We start from the raw sequence: 24,746 nt of genomic DNA, 5'->3' as shown, positions 1-24,746 counted from the left end.
AAAAACCCCAACAACCCAACAAATCTTTCATTAGCTGTTCTTGCTGGAATTTGAACTGATCAAAACTCTTCCAAACATTTCAGATGCATTTAACTCAGCAAAATCAATGCATGACTTAAAACCCTGATGACCTCTTGTTTCCTGGTTTTCCTGCCTTACCCGTCTTGCTTACAGTAAAGCTCTATTCTGCTACCAACAATATGCATCCCAATAAGGGTTTTGAATTGAGACAGAGACTGTCTCAGCTCTTGGCCAGCGAATGCAAAGGAAGTTGGCCATGTTCCCTCTACTTGCCAGAAAAGCATGAAAGCTGGGGCCCTTCCTCTGTCAAAGAAAAAGGGAAGCTGTGATCTTTTTGCATACAGATTTTTGCAAGTATTGAGGCCCTAACATATTCTTGGTAGGACTTGTCTGTGTCTTGCTCACTAGACATGGGCCAAAACTCCCAGGAAAAGACCTCTGATCTGCTGTGAACTTGTATAAGTCAACCTGGGCTTTATCCTCTGATTATCAGTTTGACTGTACTTTTTTTTCCCCTCTAGTTAGTCTTACATATCCACAAAAACATCCTATCTGTACAATAATATGGTTCTTCTGCATATAGCTTGTTTCTGTTATTCTTTCTACTAAAGACCTGCTTGCTTAATTTTTTTTTAATATTTGATGTACATATGAGTATATAACTAAAAGAGCATAGGTGGTGTTGTTATCTAGTATCTATTTATTGTGTGCTTGGGTGCAGGCACTTCCACTACATGGCTCTCTCTCATACTGGGCTTTAAAACTTTCAGTATTCAGATAATCTGGCAATTCATTGAGTGATATGTGACTATATAAAATAAGGAAAAAATATTAAGTTATGAAGGCAATTATTTATAGAATTTAGGCTTATTTTTAATACGTACTGGTACAATTTTAAAATATCCATTACTGTCATATCTGAGTATAAAGCATTAAAAATCAGACTATTGAGTTTAAAAGTTGTACAGTAAAAACGCCTCTTGCACATTGTTCTTACCATAACTGTACCTAAGACTGTATAGAGGTTGCTGTGTAATTTTTCTGGTGAGTGAATAATTAAAACCAACCAAATGTTTTGGATTTTATGGTTATTATAGAAGATAATTATGCTCACCTGATTTATATTGTATAAATAAAGTACACCTCACTTGCTTTTTTCTCTACAGTTACACCGTATTTTCTGTAGACCTCACATGTAAAATAAGAAGTGATGAAATGCATACATTGTATTTTCAAGAAACTTGTTGAAATGTTATAGTACTATCAGTGTTATTACTTCTGTAGCTGTTTCTGCTTTTATAACAGCATTAGAATGCTTAAATAAAACCTGCCGGCATTAATGAGCAGCTAATAACCAGAAACCATACAGAATCCACTAAGTCCTCAGTGTGAGGAGTGTGCTGTCTGTTTCTTATTTAACCTGTTCTCAGATTACTCTCAGGAGCTGTACTAAGTTTGTCAAAAACTTTGAGAGGTCTACAGCTGATTTTGGGTTTGAAGGTAAAGTTTGTCTTTCCTAAACTAAATTTCAGTCTACTGATTTTAGTTTTCTTAAGGGTTTAGTTTTTCTTAAGGGAAAGCAGTATTCAATAAATAATTGTTGATTGCTTTGGAAGTCAATAAAAAGATGTCTTGGCTATCTAGAGGGTCTGAGTGTGTCATAGTCCCTGCTGAATTGACAGGAGGAGGTTTAAGGAGGCATTTAACAGTTTGCAAGATAATTTCATAATAAAATAAGAGGACTACTGAGTAAAAAAAAGGAATTGAAGGCATGTGAATTGATTTGGAAAGGACAGAACTGAAAAGATCTGCAGGAGCAGGTGACTGTTTGGAGGTGTGGCAGTAGCATGCCTAAGAAGACAGATGAACAATGTTTAATTTGAAATCTCAAAGGACAGGTTAGTCTGCTTTCATTTACTGGTTTTATATGTTGTTTCTTCATAGGTCATCTCCTGTTATCCATGAACTTTATTCTAGATGTATAGGTACTGGGGTTTTTCTGCTCACCTCAGTTCTCGCACATGATCTGCTTCTTCTTTGTTGGCTTCCTAACAACCAGAAAGGGACATAAGAGAAAGCAGTACCATCCACATTAGAAACTTATTATTTAAAGAAAAAGCTCCATATAATATGCAAGATGTTGGGGAAATGGAGAGCTTCAGACTGCATACTGCATCTTGTGAGTACTGGTACAGGTGAAGATACCCTCCCTGGGTTACTGTTTAAAAACACTTTCTCTAGATATAGTCAATGAACTTGACTAGTTGTGGCAAGTCACTGATATACATTGCCTTACAAACTATCTTGAAACAGTATTTTGTTTTTACACTGTTTTGAAACATCACGTAGGTTTTTTGCTGTACACAGAGCACTGTTGCTAGCACCAGCTGTTGTTTTGTTCAAAACTATGAGGATTGCACAGAAAATTTATTTTTGTTGCTGCTTTGCCTCCCCTCAGGGATCTTTTCTCATGCTAGTTGTTACTTCATAACACATTCAGCTGCCAACAATGGTCGGTTTGAGCTGTCAGTCCTTCAGGTGAGACTCCTGTATCTGATCCACGGGTTTTTTCCTTCAGTGGGATGAAGTCTGTGTTGCCATAATGTCCAAGGCAAGCCTGATAACAGGGCCTTGGTTTGCTCCTTATATTTTGGTTTGCTACTTCAGTACTGGCCTGATAGTGCTTGATTCAGTGTTTCCGAGTAACCTCCTCATCCCTGCTTTTGGCATCCCCTGCTCATATCAAGCACCAGAACATACACCTGGTCCCAGTGTTGGTCTGACAAATCTGTCTGAAAGGTCAGGAGCAGCAGAGGACAGGACCTTGTCCCAGAGCTGCCAACAACATAGCTCAGCCCAGGACTGGGGTCACAGTCCTGAGCTGAAATGGTTCCTGAGCCCGTTGGTAGGTGTTGCAAGTGCGGCCAGTTATGGCTTTAAGAACCTGGTGGCCTTGGGGCCTTGACAGTCCCTCTGGCAGATATCTGTGATGACCCTGTCCTGGGTTAACATTGCGTATTGTTGTGCTAGTTGCAGCATTGGTTTGTTGTTATCATGCCCAAGTGCGTTACAGAAAATGGAGTAGTTTTATCTTCTTTAACTGTTACAGCAGAAATAACCTTGAGCAATTCAGCATGCATTTGCCAGTTCATTATCTTTTACAGACCCTTCATGGCTGGGTTCTTCAGGCTTGTTTAACTGTGGCACTGTTTCCTCTCTGGTGCTCTCCCTTTTTCTCTGCTCAACCTTATGGTATACATCAGGCATATGTATATGCTTCTCCCCTTTTCAGCTAAGTGTAAGGATCGTAAGTAATGTGTTAGGAGCAGGAATACACAATCAAATGGATGCAAACTAATCCTTCTGCTTGACTGAGAAACTGTAGCCTATATATGTAACCCTAATTTTTAGAGAATATGTTATTACCGAGGCATATGAAAATATGAACGCATGCGTATCTAGGGAAAAAGAAAAAAAAACAACAAGCAAGATTTCCTAGTAGCATTTTCAGATTTTAACAAAGCAGTGTTGTTTGGATGCTAGCAGAGCCTCTGGCACATATTACTGCTTATGTCAAAATAATAGAGGGTGTTACAGAGAAGGAAGTGTCCTTCTCCAAATTATGACTGTTTTTCATCCTAGTTTCTTATGGAAAAGACTTTGCAAAGTTACACCGTGTGTCTGTATGCCTTTTCTTCCAACTTTTTAACTTGTTTTGTAGCAATCAAGGTTATTACAAAAGTGCAGATCTCAAAAATTCTGAAGACTCAGCAAGTGTCGTGCAGATTTTACTCAGGTGCAGAAGTACTGTAAATCGTTCCGGCTCTGAAGAAGTTGCTCGCAGAGTTCACACATTAGCAGAGGGTCTATGAAGGAGAAAGTCCTTATTAGTACACCAGCTGTAAGAAAAGCTTTGGTTGGAACTGGTATCTCCTTAGACATGATTATTCAGAATTCATTACTTCTAGAAGTAAGTTATTTAATGCTTGGTTATTGTGTGTTCTGTTGTTTTACAGCGTACCTTTAGCTACTAAATACTCTACATGGACATTAAATATCCTCTGAAATACTTTTCCATTAATTATCCCAAGAACTTCACTGTGTTAAAATTGTATTCTATCTATTCAGCTGAAAGTATGAGAACTTCCAAGAAACATAACAAAGTATGAACAAGTGACTGCATTAGAGAAGTATAGAATTAGCTTTTGCCACATATTCTTATCCCAATTAAAAATATTGTGAAGACTGGAGTAGAATAAAAATCTAGGATAAAGTCCCATCTTATTAAGGGAGCAGATTTTCATGTTTAGGATTCCAAATTCTTGTTATTCTTGAAGCCTGCTACCTAAGAGTGAGCTGGTTTATGATGTTTGCAGTTAAGAAAGAGTAAAATGTACAATTGTAAGACACAGGTTCTAAACAGGAATCTCACAAGTTATCAGAAATACTTAATGGAGTACTTTGATAGAGGCCCTGAAAGGTAATGAAGAAAAGCAAATAAATCCATATTTGCTCAGCAAGGATGTAGACATTCATTGCAGTAATTGAAAAGATCCTTAAATAAAGGATTGCCTGAATGCGTCATAATCATACGTGGAGACATGCTATGTTGATCTTCAGGCATGTTTCTCCTTCAAATAGGCTAAGTTGTTAAAGAAGTGTGAGTGGATCTTAAGGATTATGGATATTACCCCGAACATACAGGTTTCTCTGTGTCTGGTTAAACTTATCTTAGAAGATGTGACAGTATATTATAAAAGAAACCTCTTAATTTTGACCATGGGTGTATCTCTGTCCTATCTATTTAATCAATAAGGTTGAGCAAGTAGCATTTATAATGTGAATTACAGTGATGCCTACAAGAGTTTTATAATGTTAAAACATTTAATTTAAAATGATTGCTTTAGAATTGATTATGTTGGTAAAGATCTTGTATGTTAGCGTAGTAAATACAACACTGTGAAAAAGTAATTTGCAGTTGTGTGGTGACTTGCTCCTTGCACATTTAATTCTGGCAAGAGCCAGCATCGTAGAGATTACTTCATGGCTTAAAAGAGGCAGATGTCAGGGTGGACTCTCTCCCAGAGAATGATGTGATTGGTAAAACCATCATAGGCAAAAAGTGAACAAACTGTTGATTTGCTGAGCAAATATTGTTTGCTGTATCTGAGTAGTGCTGTTTTCAGTATCACAGTGCTTAGTATCTGGAAAAGTTAGAAAAGTAGTAGTAGTATAGAAGTTTTCATGTATTTTCAGGGGTGCTTGACCAGCAGTCTTCTGAAAATGACATTTTTCTTAAGATGTCTTTCTCTTACTCTCGAAACAAAGCCCCTTGGTTTTTTTCTCTTGCATTCTCTATTAGGCGTGATGTTAGTATGCAGATGAAATAGCAGTTGTTCAAAAAAAGAGTAAAAATAATAAAAGATTAAATATTACGATTCCTGAATGAATGGTATGACTAGGTCAGGAATGGGGTACAAAGAAAATGTGTTTTGGGAAATCACAAGAGTGGTGCAGTAATTTAATAATGTTAGTCTTCAGCATTTGAAATATTTTTCTTTGCTTTTCTAGAACTAAAGTGTAAATGCATAGATTGACAAATGACTGAACTCTTGCTCATGTACAGATTTGCTTTTCATTTTTATTTGAACATATAGTGGTGTTTCAGACTTCCTCTTGTTGCAGTCATGACAGCTGAGCAATAATATGTGAGTTACGACTCAAGTAATGTTTTTAATAGGACTACTGTGGCTTAGCATACTGTGAATAAAAGTGTTAGCTTTGGTTTACAGAAGATAAACTGTAGTGATCTATGCGCCTCTAGCATACCATCAGACATTTTAGTAGAAATATTTTTATTACAGGTTTGTTCTGTTCTCATGAGTGTGGGTAGAATTACAGCTAATGCAGGACAGTCAGAGAGAGGGAAATGAGAGAAGGCTTGGGTGCTCACACAGGAAAAATGCTGTGAGGAAGAATGAACACGATGAGGAACCTGAGGTGTTCTTGTTGCTTATAGTGTGACCTTGTTTGGAGTAATTTTGAAGATTTTTCAGGGTAGCATCTTTTTATGGCAAGGTGCAGTTGCAGTGTACTGAGGTATATGTCAGTCTGCCCCTTTCAGTCCCTTAAAGGCATAGTTTCACATTGGACAGAAATGGTAGATGAGCTCAGGTGGGAAGTCTACTTACCAGTGGCACTTTGCTGTTAACTAGAACTAGGTAAGAAATCTAGGTAAGAATCTCCAGGGCTGGAGATTCCTGCTGGAGGGGCATGGATTTCTTCCTTGTGATGCTAACCTCTCTGGTATTACTTTACAAAAAGGAAAGATGATTGATAATGGTGTTAGGATATTTGAGAAGTGGTTCTCTACCTCGAGGCTGAACTGTCACTCAGTTACAAGCTGCTGAGCTGAGGCTTGTAGATCCTCTGAACTAGTACTTGTTATTGCAGTGTCCAAGTAAAGAAACCTACTTTTGTGGAAACTGATGTACTGGTTTCTGTCACTGTGGATATTTGCATTCTGGTGCAGGGAGAGAAACCTTCCTGGGAGGCACAGATGGTGCTCTGGGAAGGGCATGGTGTGTGGTTGATGTACTGTGATGTCTGAACCCTGTCCAGCAGTCTGAAAGGGTCAACCTGCTGTAGAGCTGAGTGAGTGGCTGGCTGACCAAGGCATTGACTTCTAAAGGCTTGAAGCAACTGACGCAGACAAACTTGTCTGGCTACCAAATAATGTAATCTTTCCTGCTCGCACACTGAATTTAAATGTGATAATGATTCTTTGAAGAGAGAGTTTGATAGAAACTAGAGTGGAAGGAGTATACCATATTTACAAATTATGTTAGTATATAGTCACAGGTTACTGTTGACTTTTTAGAATTATGAACAGTTCATGTTCTGAAGTGGCAGATTTTGAATGTGATAACTAAGTTCTCAGAACAGTAATGTTTGTATCCATGCATTCCATTTTGTATTAATATTTTAAGGCCACAGAAGTGATTGATAAATGACAGGAAATACAGAAAAATAGTTATCCTCATGTTATTACTTGATTATTAGTATTTTATGACACAAATTGTTTTAATTCATATTTTAACAGAAAAAAACATCTGCAAAGCTTTAAAAATAATTTGTGATTGAGGTTCTTTGTGCACAAAGCCTCTCCACTTCAGCTTCTTTGCTTCTGTTTGTGGGATTTTACTTAGTCCTGACCAGTAGAAGCTCCCACAGTTATTTTCCAACATATTAAACACTGGGTGGCCGTAGTGAAGGAACATACTGTGATTTATCAACTGAGGAGAAATAGCATAAATTGATTAAGGAGAAACCATGTGAATGAAGATGTGTATGGGTACAACTTGAGAACTTGTTAAGGGATAAAACGAAGATATTACTGATGGCATTGAATCTAGGGGAACCACAAAATCTTTGAAGGTGGACAAAGCCTTGAAATGGGATGATGGCTAAATTATTTCTCAGTCTGAAGCTGTAGGTGTTTCAAAGGATCTGAATGATTGATTGTTGGTACTCAAATACATAACATACAGGCCATGCTGTGAATATGCTACTTGCTCTTCAGATCTGCAAAAGGTCCTCAGTGGGCCTGAGTGAGGCAGTTCTGCCTTTGTGGCAAGAGTGCATTACTAGGCTCAGTTAATCTTCACATTAAATACTGAGCTAACTAGCTGGGCACTTGTTTAGGGCTAAAAGACACAAACCTGTTACTTGTCTTTGTCTTTTCGTGTTGTGTCCAGTTAGAATGAAATTAGAAAAAGGTAGTTTGTAGAGAAGCTGGAAATGAGTGTTGGGGTTTCCAGTGTTTTCACATTGGAAAGACATCTCCTTTGTCTTAGGTGAGTATTAATGCAAAGAATAGGAGTAATGAGGACCCTATAATTAGCGTAGGATTCAGCTGTGGTGAACTGATGGAAATGATGAAGAACAAAGCACCATCTGCATAGTGCAAGTTACTGCCCATTGTTGCCAGGTGAAAAATATCATACACTTTGTGCCCAGTTGAACCGTGTCCCCTTGCATCTTGTTTTTTATTTCTGCAGGTCTGAGGCAGGTTTCACCTCTGTTTAGTTGCTTGGTCTCACATTTGACCTCAAGGTGAAAGATTTTCAGTGGACTACATGGGTGGAAGAAAATACTGTTTTAGTACAGTGGTATATAATCCTGACGAATATAGTGACAATAAGATATTGAGGATTATGCAGGGGGTAACCAAAGCTTTTCTGAAGAAGTCTTGCAAGCTGACTAAATGAAAATGTGTTTGTGAAACTGTAGGAAATTTTGATTGTTAAAAATTGAGAGAGCATGGTTAAGATATATAATTGTATTAACTCTAAGCAGATCTACCTCTAATTTGATGATTATCTGATAAGGGGCAGAGAAAGAATTGATTTGTTTAATAACTATAGTTATTCACTCTGAAGAATACAAATCTGGAGAATTGAGTTGATGCTCTTGTTTTTTGAGATCACAATGGTATGTATTTGTTTTGGTAGTTTCAGAGACAGATAATTTTCTGGCTGTGTTGAAACAGTAATAAATTATGTGAGTAATTCCAGTGAAGCAGAGAATAACATCTGAATTTTGAAAAATGGTTGAACATTTCATCTTGTATCAATCTTACTGATTCTTACTACCTTTAAGTAATGGAACTTTCATTTTGATCTTTGCTTTGTTGTGTTTTACCTTACTTGTTAGTTGTAACTTGTGTTGCCTTAACTTCTCAGGTTTTTATAGTTACATGTCTATGTTCCTATATATGAATTTTTAGAATGTATTTTGATGAGTTGTTAAAGCTGTTTCAATGTGAGATGCTGTAGCTACATTTCCTCTCTGTCTTGGATTCTCCCTCTAGTCTCCACCCTGCTTTCTGCTTGCTCTGTCCTCTGTCGACTGATTGTGCTGTAAATGGCATCAGACAATTCTGCCTGAAGACCAGTCTTTCCTTTACCCTCGCTTAGTTTTCCTCTAGATCAGTTGATTTCTCTCCTTGCAGGAGTTCCTGTTCAGGAGACAGTGAAAATGCCTCACTGGAAGTGACAGGAAAGGAAGGATCAGCTACTTTGGCTTCAGCCAGACAGTAGGCTGTCTCTAACCCCAGAACTTATGTTTAATTTTGTCCACTTTTGCATCATTTGCATGATTCCTTTTTGAATTCTTAGGTCTTAAAATACATCCTGGTGCACTGGCCCACTGGTTTTGTAGCTGACTTTTTTCTTTTTTCTTTAATTTTAATTTTTTAATTATAATTTTTAATTATATTTTTTATTTTTAATTTAAATTCTATTTTTTAAATTTTATTTCTTACTGTATTTCCTACTTTTCTGCTGCATAAGCATTATTTGTCCATGTCTTTCATGTAGTATCTTTTATTAATTTTCAGTTGTTTTGTGTTTCCTTAGTTTTATTTAATCTTTTGAAGAGATTCTACTTACCAGAGTCAAGTTCATTGAATTCTGTTCTTTGAAGATTTTTGTTTTAAATTCTGCTGCACTCCCTTTTCCTATGAGTGTGAGTCTCTGCTCCAAAATCTTTCCCACTCATGTGAGACTGTTTTCACACAGTTCTTCAAAATGTTAAGGGAATTATTCCAGGAGTACTTGTTCAAAGATGGAGAAGGATAATCTTGCCTTTAATAGATAGAATTGTCATGCATTGGATAGGAGGACTAGTTCACGTGAGTGTTGATGATGAAATTACAGCTTTCAGATAAGGTCATTTAGCATGAAATTCAAGTAACCACCGAACAGGAAGTTTATTTAAACAACTAATTGCAGATCACATCTAGAAAGAACTAAAGAACTGACCCTAACAGTGAGATAAATCCAGTCTTGGGTTCTCTCTATGTGTCTCCTTATACAGAAAAGGAATTTCTGTACAGAAACGAAGAGTGGAGCTGGTATCTGGCAGTAGCTTCAGATTCTGCCTGATGCAGCAATGAATGATGAGGCAGTTGAGAAGGTTCACCATCTGGTAGACATTTGCATAGTTTGAGACATCTAATACTTGATAATGTTTGGATAAGTATTCTAGAAATTAGAAAAAAGACTCTAACTTGACAGGATGTAAAAATACTGTAGTTCTTCAAGTCTTTTTTTGTTGTTGAAACATGGACACGGCGGTAAGTCTGAGGTTCTGCATGATGCTCTGTGCCAAATAAAATGTTGTCATAACTAGCTTCCAACTGTTCAAACAGGGTTTTTGCACATCTTGAGTGATTTTTAAGTGTCTGGCTATTTCCTCCTTACTGTTTGCTCGTGGTTCCCCAGGCACAATAAAGGTTTAGCAAACTGATGACATTGCCATGGTGCCCTACTTTAGTACTGGTATCTTCCACTTGTTTCTGAGATAAGGCACTGTAATGATAAACTAATACTGAGCATGATACAGGATAAGTTAAAGAGGAGTTAATAAATGTGAGTTTCCTATTCTCTTCAAGGAATTGGTCTGGAACAAACTGCAGCTTAATTACTAAAAAAGAAATGTAAATGGATGTTTGTAGTTTACAAATAACTTTCCTTATGAATCAGTTGTTTCCTTAAGAACTTGAACTGGGATAATATTGTTTAAGTTGTTGGTTGTGTGACATGATCAATAGTTTTGTATCCAATTACTATGCCAAATTATTTGTAGTTTACTGCTTCCCAAGAATTTTACTCACTGATTGCTTATGCCTTAGATGCTGTGTAAATATTTATTAAATTGAATTAATTAATATAATTATTTGGTTGTTGTTGGGGTTTTTTTGTGTGCTGAAATGCCTTTTGTTTAGGTAGTCACCATCTATATGTAGCACGTAGGATAAAAGTTGGAGAAATAGCTATAGATGTCCCAGTGTAGCCAGGGAAGAAGGGCGGACTGTCAGGTTGCCTCAATTTGCCCTTTAGGTGCCTTAAATTACCTTCCATCCCAGTTCAATAGCAGTTAGCTATTCTGCTGTACAGGAACCACCAGTATGTGTTTTGTAACATCATGTGCTTGTTTATCAGTTCCCTTCATCCTCTGCACCCATAATCTTGGCCCCTGCTGGGCATTCACTGAGTTCCCTGTAAAGTTCCCACAGCATCCCACATACTAGATTGCATTTGGAATCTGGCAGCGTGCAGCTTCTCTAAACAATCCCCATCTTTACTATGAAACCCATCCCATACTTGCCCCTCATGCAGTTCCTGCTTCTTCCCACAGTCCAAACAACATCCTCAAATATTTATCTAATCATCTTTTCCTTGACAGCCTAGACTTGAAAGGCTTTCAACTTACTTACTGCATTGTGTGATGGCTCTGATCCTTCACATGCCTTTCCTTAGACTAAATAATAGTGTGTCTTAAGTCTTAATGTGCTCTGTTTTGTTGGGTTCTTTTTTTCCTTCTGAAGCAGAATTCTTGCTGACTTCAAAAGGCAATTAATTGAGTCATGGATTATAGGTTTAACTGATAATAAATTAATACAGTTTTTATAGTCTTTGATGATGTTAGGTATTTTACATGGACTATTGTAGACTTCAATTCCAGATGGCTGGGGAATAAGCAATTATTAAATATTATAATTGATATTAAATATTATTAATACTAATTTAAAGCTTGTACTCCAAGACTAAAAGCGTATGTCCTGGGTTCAGCAGTAGCAGTCATTTTTCTCCTTCTTAGTAGCTGGTGCAGTGCTGTGGTTTTGACTTTCAGCCTGGGAACAGTGCTGATAACACTGATGTTTTTAGTTGTTGCTCAGTAATGTTTACTCTGACCAAGGACTTTCTGAGTCTCACGCTCTGCCAGGGAGGAGGGGAAGCCAGGAGGAAACAGAGACAGGACTCCTGACCCAAACTAGCCGAAGAGGTATTCCATACCACAGCACGTCATGCCCACTATATAAACTGGGGGCAGTTACCCAGAAGGGCTAGAGCACTGTGCTCGGTCAGGCTGGGTATCGGTCAGCAGGTGGTGAGCGGTTGTATTCCCTTCCCTTGTTATTTCCCTTATCATTATTATAATTGGTGGTAGCAGTAGTGATTTGTGTTATACCTTAGTTACTGGACTGCTCTTGTCTCAACCCTGTGGGAGTTACATTCTTTCGATTCTCCTCCCCATCCCTCCAGGAGCCGGGGGGGAAGGAAGGGGGGGCAGTGAGTGAGTGGCTGCTGACTGGACTTCGACCACAACAGTGTATGCAGCAGTGTTAAAAAAAAAGTAGACAAATTAGTTTTATGTCGCATGTTTTCAGACTTAATACATCTTGTGTATGTGTGTGCTGAAAGGTTGCCAGATTGTTTATTTTCGTTATTCATTTGTCTTTATTGGCTGACCTCTGCATCCAGTATGATTCAGTAATGCTGGATCTAGTTTCTTATATTTTTACTTTACTGATAGAAGGAGCACATTACATTTCTGACATAACTTAAACCTTGCAAAATGAGCCAGTGTAGTTATTAATGGATTTCTTTGGCTAATCTAGTGGCTTTAGAAAATGTCAATATGTGATGAATACAGTGCAGGCTTAGCTGTCTTCTTCATGTACTTTTATATTCAGATTTAACTGTGAAATAGGTGTGTTTTGAGTTGAATGTGCAAGATAAAGAATATGATTTTGAATAATTTCAGCGTTGTTTTATATGCAAATACATGTATATGTTTGTATGAGGATTTTATATAAAGATCTAGGCTTTGGCCACCCACGTGCAGCTAGGCAAGTAAGCCACAGGGAGTGGCTTTCCTTCTCCCTCTTTCTCTGCAGCTTTACAGTAAGCTACAAAATACTGTTTTATTGGTTGAGCTGGTGAGTTTTACACTTGATAGAATTTATAACACTGTGTTAACGTGTTTCATCACATGTCTAATGAATTCCAGCAGCTTATGGAATTTGCTAGGCATAGTGAATTGAAACCTGTTGATTAAAGTAAGAAGCAGAGGCTGAGAAGAGTGTGATGAGGGACACATGAAACCCTTGTCATCTGTTCAGCAAAGCCACAGCTTCAGATATTTTTGCAGTTGTCTGTAGATGAGAGGCTCTCCCATAATGGCTTTTATTTGCTATTTCATGAAATTTTAGCATACTTGTGCACAAGAGAACTTTTCCCTTGGTCTGCTATGTTCATGGTGCATTTAGACATCATAACAAACTTGATCTAAACTGAAGCTGCTACTGAGATGTGTGGTCCCTACCAGGCATTCCTACTATTTCCTTTTCATGGAGTATAGTGATCATGTGACCACAAGGTGGATCAATTCATTTGGATGGAAATAATAGTTTCCTGAAAAATCAGCCAGCTGAATCAACTGAACTCTGTGGACTCTTGATGTCTGGCTTCATGAGATGGGAGAAATGGGGACTGAAGGTCAAGAGTGAGGGGAAGAGCAAGTCTGCCAGCTTTAGTGTCAGCTACCTGCTAGACTGACATAGTTGAAACATCAAATTACATTTGAAGATTGCAGAAAGGTGTAAACCAACTTAAGTGGCATTTTCCCCCTCTCCCCATGCTGCTCATTTTCTCCCCTGTGCTGTTGTAGCACACATGTTAGTACAACCGTATATGAACTGGATTAGGAAAATGATCTCGCTGTCAAGTAACTTGAGCAAAAAATTCTTGAGATAGATCAGTTCCCTATCATATTGCAGTGGTCATGAGAGGGTGGGAACAGCTGGACATAGACGGGGAGCTTCTTAGTCAGACATTGTTCTTGAGCTGGATTTCAAACATAGGCATGGATAAAAAGTGATGCTGGTAGAGGGACATGGAGGGATATGGAGGAGTGTATGCTCTGGAGCTGAGGAGAAAGGTGACCAACAAAACCACTGTTGGGGAAGATATGGCATAAAGTTTGTAGAGAAAAGGAAAAGATCCAAGAAAAGCAGTTTGGGGAGGACACGTGTGGAGAGACTGTGGCATAAGAGACAGGTGGGAGAATGATGTTGAGGGAAGGAGAACCGTGGAAGACCAATCCTGGCCACTGTATGAGCTTTTTAGACATTGAAGGATATGAATGTATCTCTTTTTTTGCAGGTTTCTTTTTACAGAAGCAGTCGGTGAATCAATGATATGATTGTTTGGGTTTTTTTTTTTTTTTGTTTTGTGGTGTTTTTTTTTTAAACTTCTCTATAAAGATGTAAAAAAGTTAACATGCATGGTCAGTTTTGTGATCTCAGGTTTATTGTGTGATGTTAAATTTGCATAGTGATGTTGTCTTTTTTGCCTTGTAGAGTGATGTGGTTTTGTAAGAATTTTGTTTGGTCACCAGTGTAATAAGAGGTATATTTTCAGTGTCAATCCATTCCATTAATTTTTACTCCTGGCTTAGCAATATTACCGGGAGTACATTAATAAATATATTTTCGTGGCTTGTATTTTCATTTGATTGACTGGAATTTTTCTCATGCAAACAGGAAAGGTGAATCAGTAGACTGACATGTTTTGATAGATGAAAGCAATCCTTAAGAAATCAGTACTGAAGACTATTACTTTTATATATATTAATATATATATAAATATAGATACATTTTTGTGTACCCTTTACACAGGGTATTATTGTTACTTGATATAGCAAGAAAGAAACTTAAGAGATCAAGAAGAAAACAGCTGCTTCTCTTATAACTCCTCCTAGATCGTTCTGATTTGATCAGCATTGTCATATATAGATTTGGGCTCAAAGGCACAGGATGGTTGCCAGAAGAAATAAGATGGGAATTTCTAGATGGATTGCTTGCAGTTTTCTTCAAGTGTGTAGAGGCAAAAAGTTGTATAAGTTGTTATGGGATTTGAAGGGAACGGAGGATAGGGAAAAGGGATAGGAAATGGTAGAATAAGGTAATGGCAGAAGTACCTTCCTTTTTTGTGTATGTGCTTATGTATGTGGGTTTTTGTTTGTTTTTGAAAGTGAAATAGGCAAGATTGAAGAAAGTGAACTAAAATGAATTTCAGGGTACAATTTAATGATATAGACGCTGTCGGGGAATATAGACTTAAAGAATTGCTTGGGTGTTGGTTTCCCACTGTACCTCCTCTACAGTTGTGCTGTCGCAGTATTTTATAGGGTGCTCTGTGAACAGTGTTGGTAACATGGCTTCAGTTTAAGTCCTGTCCCTGACACTCTATCCAACTACTGCTGTTTCCTTCTACGTGACTTTTTTATGAACTGTATCGTTTATTTTCCTTTCTGCTGCTAAATCTCTCCCTTGTACAGGATCTGAGTTTCCCTTCTTGCTTCTCCTCTGGCTGATCTGGCATGCACAAGCATTTTGTAATGGATGGAGAATGTAAAACTTGTGGCTCTTTGTTCTGTCTCTGTCACTCTCCTTTGTGACCCTCTCTGATCTCTCTTCTGCTGTTAAACCAATAAAATTGAAATCTCTATTGAAGGCTGAGATTTCCCATGCATTTATGGTAGCTACTCTCTGAAGAATGAACGCTGTTCACTGGCTGGCAAACTGTTAAGCCATGGATTTGTAGCAAAATGTAACTTTTGTTAAAAATTAGTTTCCTTTTTTAACTACAGACACACACACCCCCCACTCCCTCACCCCTCCTTCTGCCCCCCTCACCTCCCCCCCCGCCCCGGAAAAACGATACACGCAGTTACACTTGTGTATTTTATTATATGAGAAAATAGCATATCAAATATCCTATTAACCAAAGAGTACATTTTACATCTTGTTTTTTTGCCAAACTGCTTTTGGATGAAGGTTAGTAATAAATAAAAATGAAAGCTGACACTAAAGTGGTTTAAAATAAAATTGTTAATTATAATTACTTGAGAAGAGTCATAAAATAGATTTCACACTTTAAATTACCTTCATTATTAGGCCTTCCTGGTGTTATCCTTCCCGTCATTCCTTGTTGTTTCATCAACTACAGATGATTTAATTATTGTGCTTAGCTAAACTGCATGAACTGAATTGAAGGAAGGAGCCCCTTCTGCTTATGTAAATAGTGCCTGGGTCAACATTTGTTTGATCAGTTCAGTAATCAAGTTATTGTACCTAGCCAGTGATTTGCCTCAGTTCTGTGGTATGTTTTGCTACTCAAGTTTCAAAGTCATGTGTTTTTGCTTATTTCTAGTGAATTTAGACACTTTTAGTAAACTTAGGCCTTAATATAACTTTTTGCATTTTCCACATTTTTAATAACATGCAATGGTTTTAAACATTAAATATGGTAAATTGAAATAAAAGCATATGTATGTTTAATTCCCCATGATTTAGCTGGGTATGGCTCTTATTTTTCTGTTTCCTTTGTTGAACTGTCACATCTTATTTCCTGATTCCAAGATTTACTTCTACCATTCTATCTGCAGGAACGAATCTGACAGTTAATGGCATGTGTTGAAGGGCAGGTTAAGTTTTTGCTTAAAGCATACAAGTAAAGGGGTTAAAAAGATAATTAATATTTCAGTCTTCTACCCTGTTCTGCCTTCATGCTTTTGCAGTCATAAAGGTCTGTCAAAAATACTGTAGTCTCTTCATGATTTCATGGTAACAATATGAACATTAAGCTTCATGAACATTTAATGAAAACAGAAACCACACAATACCAAACCACTTATATTTGTCACAGAATTTAGTTCTGAACAGGAAAATAATTACTTTTAAAAGACAGTGTAGGTTTAAAAACAACTTTGTTCTTCAAAATATTTTAACCTATCCTGCTTAAAGGTCAAAAAAATTATAGAAAAGGCATTTCCTTTTTTCTCTTTGTCTATATCCTGTATGCTCAATTTCAGTGTTACAGCATCAGTAAAATTATTTTTCTGCAGTCATGTAGCTTTCCATAGTAAAGTGAAGGCAGCTATCTAAATATATAAATCATTACCACGATTTCCCCAACTTGTCAAGTGAGACTTTAAGACAGATTTAAATGTGTATTTTGGGATTCTCTAGGTCTTGATATAATTAACTTGTGTTGTTTTGTGTTCTTTCTCTTTGCATTAAAAAACCCCAAACTTTCTGCTGTAATTGTGATGATGGATTTTGTGCCATGGATTCTGTTCAATTATTTTTTTCCTTTCTTTTTTTTTAACAGAAAACCAACTTTTTGGATGTCTTATAGAGAGAAGTATCTTTGACATGGATTATGTGTTTGGTCATCCTGTACATCCTGAGGCAACAGTGTGTGTGCTACATATGATAGACGTAGTAGCTGTTGGAAGAGACAAGCTGAATGGCCATGTCACAGGAAAAAGCTGGTTTAAAAATGTTTGTATTTCTTGCCAGTAATCCAAGGCTGGCAAAGCCTAATAGCCCAACAGTGAAGAAATACACTTTCTTTTAAAACCCAACTCAAAAAGAACGAGAAGTCGACGTATATTTTGCCATGTGTTCACTGATTACTTAGCACTGAATGTTTTATTACACTGAAATCATGCTGTGACGATTGGTAGACAGTGCACAGCCCCTTCCCCCTTCTGCATCCCCAACACACATCTAGGAATTAAAGACTTGTCAAGATGACCTCTGAGGAGATGACAGCGTCTGTTCTTGTCTCTGTGGTACAGGGTAAAGTGATACCTGCTCAGTCAGCTGGAGATGAAAATACTCAAAATGCTTTGGACACCAGTGTTATAAAAAGACATGCTGCCAGTCCGGGAAGGCAAACCACACACGCTTTCTCGTACTTAAACAGACTTGAAGAAGAAAGTCTTCAGGGCTCAGTGCCCAAAATATTCTCTCTGGCGAAAGAAAAACTGACTAATGACAATAGTAATGAAAACTTCTGGGGGAGGAACAGCTCCATCCCTGATTCAGTGGAATTTCTTAACATTAACTGTAACGTTGTACAGAAAAACTACAAGAGCAATATCCCATGCAGCCAGCTGTATAAATCCTGTGATTCCTTAGCAAGGGGAGAGGCATGCCTGGAAACTGGAATTCCTGCTTCACTGGAAAGAGCCATGCTTGCTGAAATTCAATTGAAAATGAATGGACCTTCGTTGAGAAGCCAGACAGCAGTAAATAAGAATGACAGCAATGATACTGATAAAGTGGCCTTTTTTCACTTTCACTGTGCTAGTGAAAGGAATATATCAAAAGCTCTGTGCAGTTTACACAGCAGCTTCATTTTGGATAACTGCTTGCAGCCAGTAAGTGTTGGTGTTGGTAACACCACTGGTTCCCCGGCATGCACTTGCAGATTAATGGAGTTGACAAATAATTGTGAGAATGAAAATGAGCAACAGCTGTATGACGACACTTTAAGGGATAAGTATTTATGTCTGGAAAGAGCATCACGGAAGGTTAAAGTGGTGTGCTCAGGTCACACCTTCTGTGGAAATAACTTTATTGGAAGAATGCCCTCAAAGCCGTTTCTGAGCCATTTTGAAGACTGTAACGATAACTGTGAAGAAGATTTGGAAGAGGATTTTTTCAGAAACAAAAAGGAACGTTCTACATTGTTGATAAGACGATTCTGTAAAAATGATAAAGAGGTTAAAAAATCAGTTTATACTGGAACGAGAGCAATTGTTAGGACCTTACCTTCAGGGCACATAGGAACTGTTGCTTGGAATTATGTTGAGCAAAGAAGAAACAACAGTGTCTTGAAGCTTTCTAGGATTACAACAGAACAGCTAACTATAATTCAGACCTTAATAAAATGGGAATTTAATTCCATTCTTGAGATGTCTTTATGGCATGAGGTAAGCTTTTCACAGTGTTGTTTTTGTTGTTTTGGGTTTTGTTTTGTAAATGTTTTGATAACCTGATGACTTTTTCATTCAAAAAAACCCAACCAAAAACCCTTTAACTAGTAAACACTTAGTAACACTGAACAGGATATTTCACTTAACTGTGTTGAAACTTATGTTGACAGGTGGTTTTTAGAAGAATATATTGTCATCCTCTAAAATGAATTCTTTTAAAAATAGATACGGAGTAAAATGTAAAGTTTTATCTCTGTAAAATTTATACATCTGTGTATATACATATATATTTATATAAACTATAGATTTGACAGATATATTGGTATGGTATAATGGTATAATATTTCCATTAAATGATTGTATTAAGTGATAAGTGGCAGTATTATATTACAGTGAAAAAAATTTTTTGTAAGAAAGCATAATATTTTCCCCAAGTTGCAGATATTTACAATGCTTCAACACTTGCAAATAATTAAAAAAAAATGTAATAGTTGAATAACATGAATTAATGTGCCTATAACGCCCTGATTTGTATTATCTTAAATTAGATAATACTAAACACTTTAAGTTTAGAATGAAATCCTGAATGCATGGATCATTATTGTAAAAATGACATAGCACATCCTTGATAAATGTGGGTTGAAAACTGGAAGAAATTTCTTGCAGTTAGTGCTCAGACTCTGCAACAACATTCAGTAGGACTAAAACAAAGGAAAACTGACTTATATAGCATCATAAAATCATTTAGGTTCTATGAGGGAAAGGTTGGAAAAGACCTTTAAGATCATCAAATCTAACCCTAAAATTAATGAAAAGGATTATATGAAATTTTGTCAGTGATAACAGAAGACTGGACTTGGTGGCCCAGGGGCTCCGTGACAATTGTGCCCCTCCCCATCCCCTTCTAGACTTAGTATATTTTCCATTTAACCGGTTGATTGAAGAGCTTTATGAACATGTATTTGTCAGGTGTTTGTACTAGGTTGCAAAACCTTGTAGTGCTGTTCATTATTGAGATATGCAAGTACGAACTTGCTGGTGCAAGGTCATAATCCCATTAAGATCCATATGAGCCATGTAATTACCTAACATGATATCTGCTCAGTATGTTTGTTTTATCATTGCAAGCTTATTTGGGAGAGAAGGGAGAGTGTTTTGTAGCTGAAGTCTACCGTAATTTTTATTTATATAGGTAAGAAAAGGGAAGGATGTGTTTAGATTTCTTCATTGGGTGTTTCCAATTTGACTTGAGTGCTTTAGTTTTTAACATGAATGCCTGTTTTTCCACTTTCCACCGCTGCTGCACAACACTGAAAGTACAGCATTTGGGGGTAAGGGCTTTAATTTGAAGATTTTTTTGTAGTGCATATAGAAAACTCAGAAATAAATGTAGTAGGTACTCACTGAATAGCTACTTAACTAGGAAAAGTTCTGTTTACAAATGTACGAAAGTTTAACAGGCACAGTAAAGCACTTTGTGTAATTACAGTGCACAGAATGTTTTCTCCTGGTCAGAAAAGGTTTAAACCCACATGATTCTAAGTCCTTCTTCCAAGTGGCGACTACAGATATTTTTCTTATCAACCTCTGTATTCAGTCTCTTTATGTATGATGTGTATCAAGCACCCTTAGCATTATTTTTATGTTGTTTTAGTATCAAATATTATTTCTTCAATAATATTTCTATGTGTTTATAGTTTATATTAGCATTACATTTTCACAGACATAAACTCACAGTAGATTTGATAAATATATGGATCTGTTGAACATACGCACTGGGTTAAAATAATCTAATGAATTATGGGCCTTTGTAGGAAGCTTTCATGCTAATAATCAAAGGAAGAAGGAGAAAGTAGTAAATGAATGTGGTAATTTGTTCTTTCTTTCCCCTTATCTCACCCTTTGAGCATGCATTCTGTTTGGAACAGCTAAGCGAACAGTAGTTCTGTTCTTCAAGGAGAAAAAAAAGTTGGAGAAATTAAGTTTTCATAGCAGTACTGGTGTAACATGGAACAATAGAGACCTTTATGTTTTAAGTAGGAAAATGTGGGTCTCATTTGTGCATATCCCTTACATAAAAATTCTAGTGCTAATAAAGGAAAGGCACAGGACTGTTGTCTTCCTGAATAAGTTTTTCTTTTAATTTCCCTACACAGGAAGGTGGGACTGAGGCTTTGCATTATACAGAAAATACATTAAATATTATGTATTTTAATGTAGCATATGATTATGGTTCATAGATATTGTATATGCAGATTTAGACTCCTCTGCTTTGGACTTAATGTATGTGTTTTGTGAAGAAGGAAGATCTTTATGCTGAATATTTTTCCTAATTTTGTGTTTAGTTTTTGTGGCTATATACAGTGTAGTACTTGCCATTATCAGACAAATGTGTGTAAGATGGCTGTTGTATTTGTTAATGAGAAATTTACTTGTCCATGCTGGAACAGCATGAGCCCCTCACATTGGTACATATTAAAGATGTTGCAAATGGAAAGAATTTGACATAGAAACAAGTAATAAGAGTGCAAGCTTTGGCGTTGGCTTTGCTTGGCCTGGCACAATGTGTCCACTACTTGGGCTCATCTCAGGTGCATCATATAAGCAATCTTACTAATTACAAAGGTCAGAGTTTCAGGGGTCTGTCTCTGTGAGATGTTAGGTTCAGAGTGCTAATGCATACTTCTTTTTTTTTCTCCTGATACGGTGTTTCTATCTTGCTCCTAGTGTAATATTGACAAAGATAATAAATCTGTGCAGCTCAATAGACTACTGCAGGGTGATTCTCTCAAACAGGGTAAGTGACCTCAGTATCTCCAGATGACAGCTGCAATAACATAGTTGCAATGCATAATAGCTGAATTCTTTAGTTAAGCTTATTTTGTAGGCATCAGTACCATCTTTGCTGTGTCATTACATTCCTGATGCTAGTAGTTGAGCTTTAAGAAGCAAGAATTCTGCTGGCTTGTTTAACTCTACTCAGACAGAAGTTAGTACAGTAATATATCTTCTACTCTTCATAGCTGCTAAGGTGCTACTGAAATGGCAAATACTAATAATGCAACAGTTAAAAAAAATTGCCCCCTCATCTCTTTCCAGATAGAATAATGGTTTCATTAGATTTGAGAGGAGATTTGTCGCTTAGTTGTGTTTTATAGTTAATTTAATGATTTGGTATAGTGGTTCAGCATTTGTTAGCATTAGGTATTTTTTCCATGTAGTGTCCATAGTGTTTTTATGATTTATAGAATCATAGAATCATAGAATAATTAGGGTTGGAAAAGACCTCAAGATCATCTAGTTCCAACCCCCCTGCCATGGGCAGGGACACCTCACGCTAAACCATCCCACACAAGGCTCTGTCCAGCCTGGCCTTCAACACTGCCAGGGATGGAGCATTCACAGCCTCCCTGGGCAACCGATTCCAGTGTCTCACCACCCTAACAGGAAAGAATTTCCTCCTTATACCCAATTTAAACTTCCTCTGTTTAAGTTTGAACCCGTTACCCCTTGTCCTGTCACTACAGTCCCTGACAAAGAGTCCCTCCCCAGCAACCCTATAGGCCCCCTTCAGGTACTGGAAGGCTGCTATGAGGTCTCCATGCAGCCTTCTCTTCTCCAGGCTGAACAGCCTCAACTTCCTCAGCCTGTCTTCATACGGGAGGTGCTCCAGTCCCCTGATCATCCTCGTGGCCCTCCTCTGGACTTGTTCCAGCAGTTCCATGTCCTTTTTATGTTGAGGACACCAGAACTGCACACAATACTCCAGGTGAGGTCTCACAAGAGCAGAGTAGAGGGGCAGGATCACCTCCTTCGACCTGCTGGCCACGCTCCTTTTGATGCAGCCCAGGATATGGTTGGCTTTCTGGGCTGCGAGCGCACACTGAAGCCAGCTCATGTTCATTTTCTCATCGACCAGCACCCCCGAGTCCTTCTCTGCAGGGCTGCTCTGAATCTCTTCTTTGCCCAGTCTGTAGCTGTGCCTGGGATTGCTCCGACCCAGGTGTAGGACCTTGCACTTGTCATGGTTGAACTTCATAAGGTTGTCATCAGCCCACCTTACAAGCGGGTCGAAGTCTCTCTAGATGGCATCCCTTCCCTCCAGCGTATCAACCGGACCAGTGTAATACAAGGGGGTTTGATCATGCATGGATAGTGCAAGGAGTTTGTAGTAGAACTTCTTTGTTGAAGTTGAGCTATAGTCACATGGTGGCATCTGTTAGCAAAGAGTTAAGAATAGAAAAAAGATTTGGAGGTAAAAAATATTTGCTATCCTGTTTTATTAATGTGGTATCTAAAATAGTCATCTTGGGTAATATTTTTAAGGAAACAGAGCCAGGCAGAAGTATTTTTCTGTATAATAGATAATTGAATCTTTTTTTGGTTTTATTGATTACCAATTCTGAATGTATTTAGAATTAAAATGACTATTATATAATTAATATAAATGCTAATTATAATTCTGAAAATATAGAGAGCTCAATATCTTCTCCCTGCAGCCACCCCCTGTCAGAGTTGTATCAGCAACATCACTCAATGTATCTTTATGTTGCATGCTTTTCTGGCATTTCTGAAAATATGGATAGATTGAGCAGATGTTATTTCCGCTGTCAGTCATGGAAATAGCATGTGCTTTGACTCTTTTGACAACCTGTTACACTAACTAACTACAGAGCACTTTCCATCAAATGCTAACGTGTGTTTATAAACAAAGAAAGTGTTAGTACTGCTGTACGTTCAGAAGAACAATTTTTGGTAGCTTTTTTCAGGTGTCTGGTTAATTGTGACTTTAATTGTAAATATTTTGTCAAACTGAATAGTATAATGCTTTTTGTCAATCTAGCAGTATCTTGGAAGACACTTTTCCAGTATATTCAAAACGGAATTTGTATAATGAAGAAGCCTATGTTTATTCTGAAGAAGTGCAACAAAAACTTGAAATTATCTGACTTACCCTCTCTGCTAATGATAATAATAAGCATAAGAGTCCTTGTGTATGTACTGTTTCACTAAGAGGATCTGATTTAGTTAGAACAGACCCAAGACTTGCTGGAGTGGCTACATGAAATCACCTGGCAATAAGAATCTTATTAGTGAAGTTGTCCTGCCAAACTCCATGAGATTCACAACCCACAAAGCAGCCTAAAAAATAAATTCTTCTAGGCTTTCACTTCTTGGTGATTTTTAATTGTTTCTGTAGGAATTTCAGGTCTAGATGTGCTGTGATATCATGTTTCTGTTAGGATTACATTATTTTCCCACAGGTTTTTGCTTCTTGCTGCGTCTTTGAAAAGATCAGTTCTTTTAATCGACTTTTACTCTCTTCTCTCAAAGTTTTGCATGCATATCCAAAATGTAACACTGCTCCTTGTGCTAAAGTCTATGCTATACTTGTACTTTCATTAAAAAAAGTTTGCTACGCTATGTTGTGGATTACAGATGAATTTGGGGTTTGAGATTTTTTGGTGTTCCAATTTGAAATAAAATGTCTACTCCAGCACACTGAAAAGAATTTACAGGAAAAAGATACATCTAGAAAATAATAAAAAAGGAAATAATCTGTAAGTGGTCGGTGTTCTCCACTCTAAGAGTAATTTTTAATCTGACTGGGCATGAGTAGTTTGCCTGTTGCTAACATTATCATGTTCTTGGACATGAAGGTTTATATTCATGTGTTAAAGTAGTTAGTAGGTTTGGATGAGATGGATGATGGTTTTTGTTTTACCTGGACCTTGTGTTTCTATTTTCTTATGCAAAAGAGTTGCAGTCTTTTGTTTAAAGAAAAAAGTTCCTGAGTGAAATTGGCTATTTGGAAAAAAATTAAGGAAGCAGAAGAAAAGCCAAATAGGCATGAAATTATGTTTTCCCTTCAGTAAGTGCTGTAAAAATAAATTGGACTTTGTTAAATGAAGCACTATACTTATATTTGCTCTGGGCTGAGTTACCCCAGTTTTAAAGGCTAGCTTTAAAACCAGAAAATTTACCCTATGCCTGTAGAACAGTCAGTTTTATTACAATAATGTGTGATAGAGTTAAATATATTCATACTTTGTATTATTTTGTAGTTGCCTTATGCTTTAACAATT

At 37.3% G+C, this 24,746-nt stretch overlaps 1 protein-coding gene across 1 annotated transcript in view; it reads left to right on the top strand.

The window, feature by feature from the left end:
- The window catches only part of PLCE1 (phospholipase C epsilon 1), a 150,722-nt gene that overhangs the window by 9,404 nt on the left and 116,572 nt on the right, over positions 1-24,746 (top strand). Inside the window, exons 2-3 of the mRNA XM_065671906.1 lie at positions 17,046-17,218; positions 17,518-18,657. Of these exons, the coding sequence (XP_065527978.1) occupies positions 17,090-17,218; positions 17,518-18,657 (1,269 nt within the window). The 5' untranslated portion in view covers positions 17,046-17,089. The remainder of the gene's footprint in view (positions 1-17,045; positions 17,219-17,517; positions 18,658-24,746) is intronic.

Source organism: Lathamus discolor, chromosome 3, assembly GCF_037157495.1.
Source record: "Lathamus discolor isolate bLatDis1 chromosome 3, bLatDis1.hap1, whole genome shotgun sequence".
Classification (NCBI taxonomy): Eukaryota; Metazoa; Chordata; class Aves; order Psittaciformes; family Psittacidae; genus Lathamus; species Lathamus discolor.
This window is presented reverse-complemented; position numbering and strand designations above follow the sequence as displayed.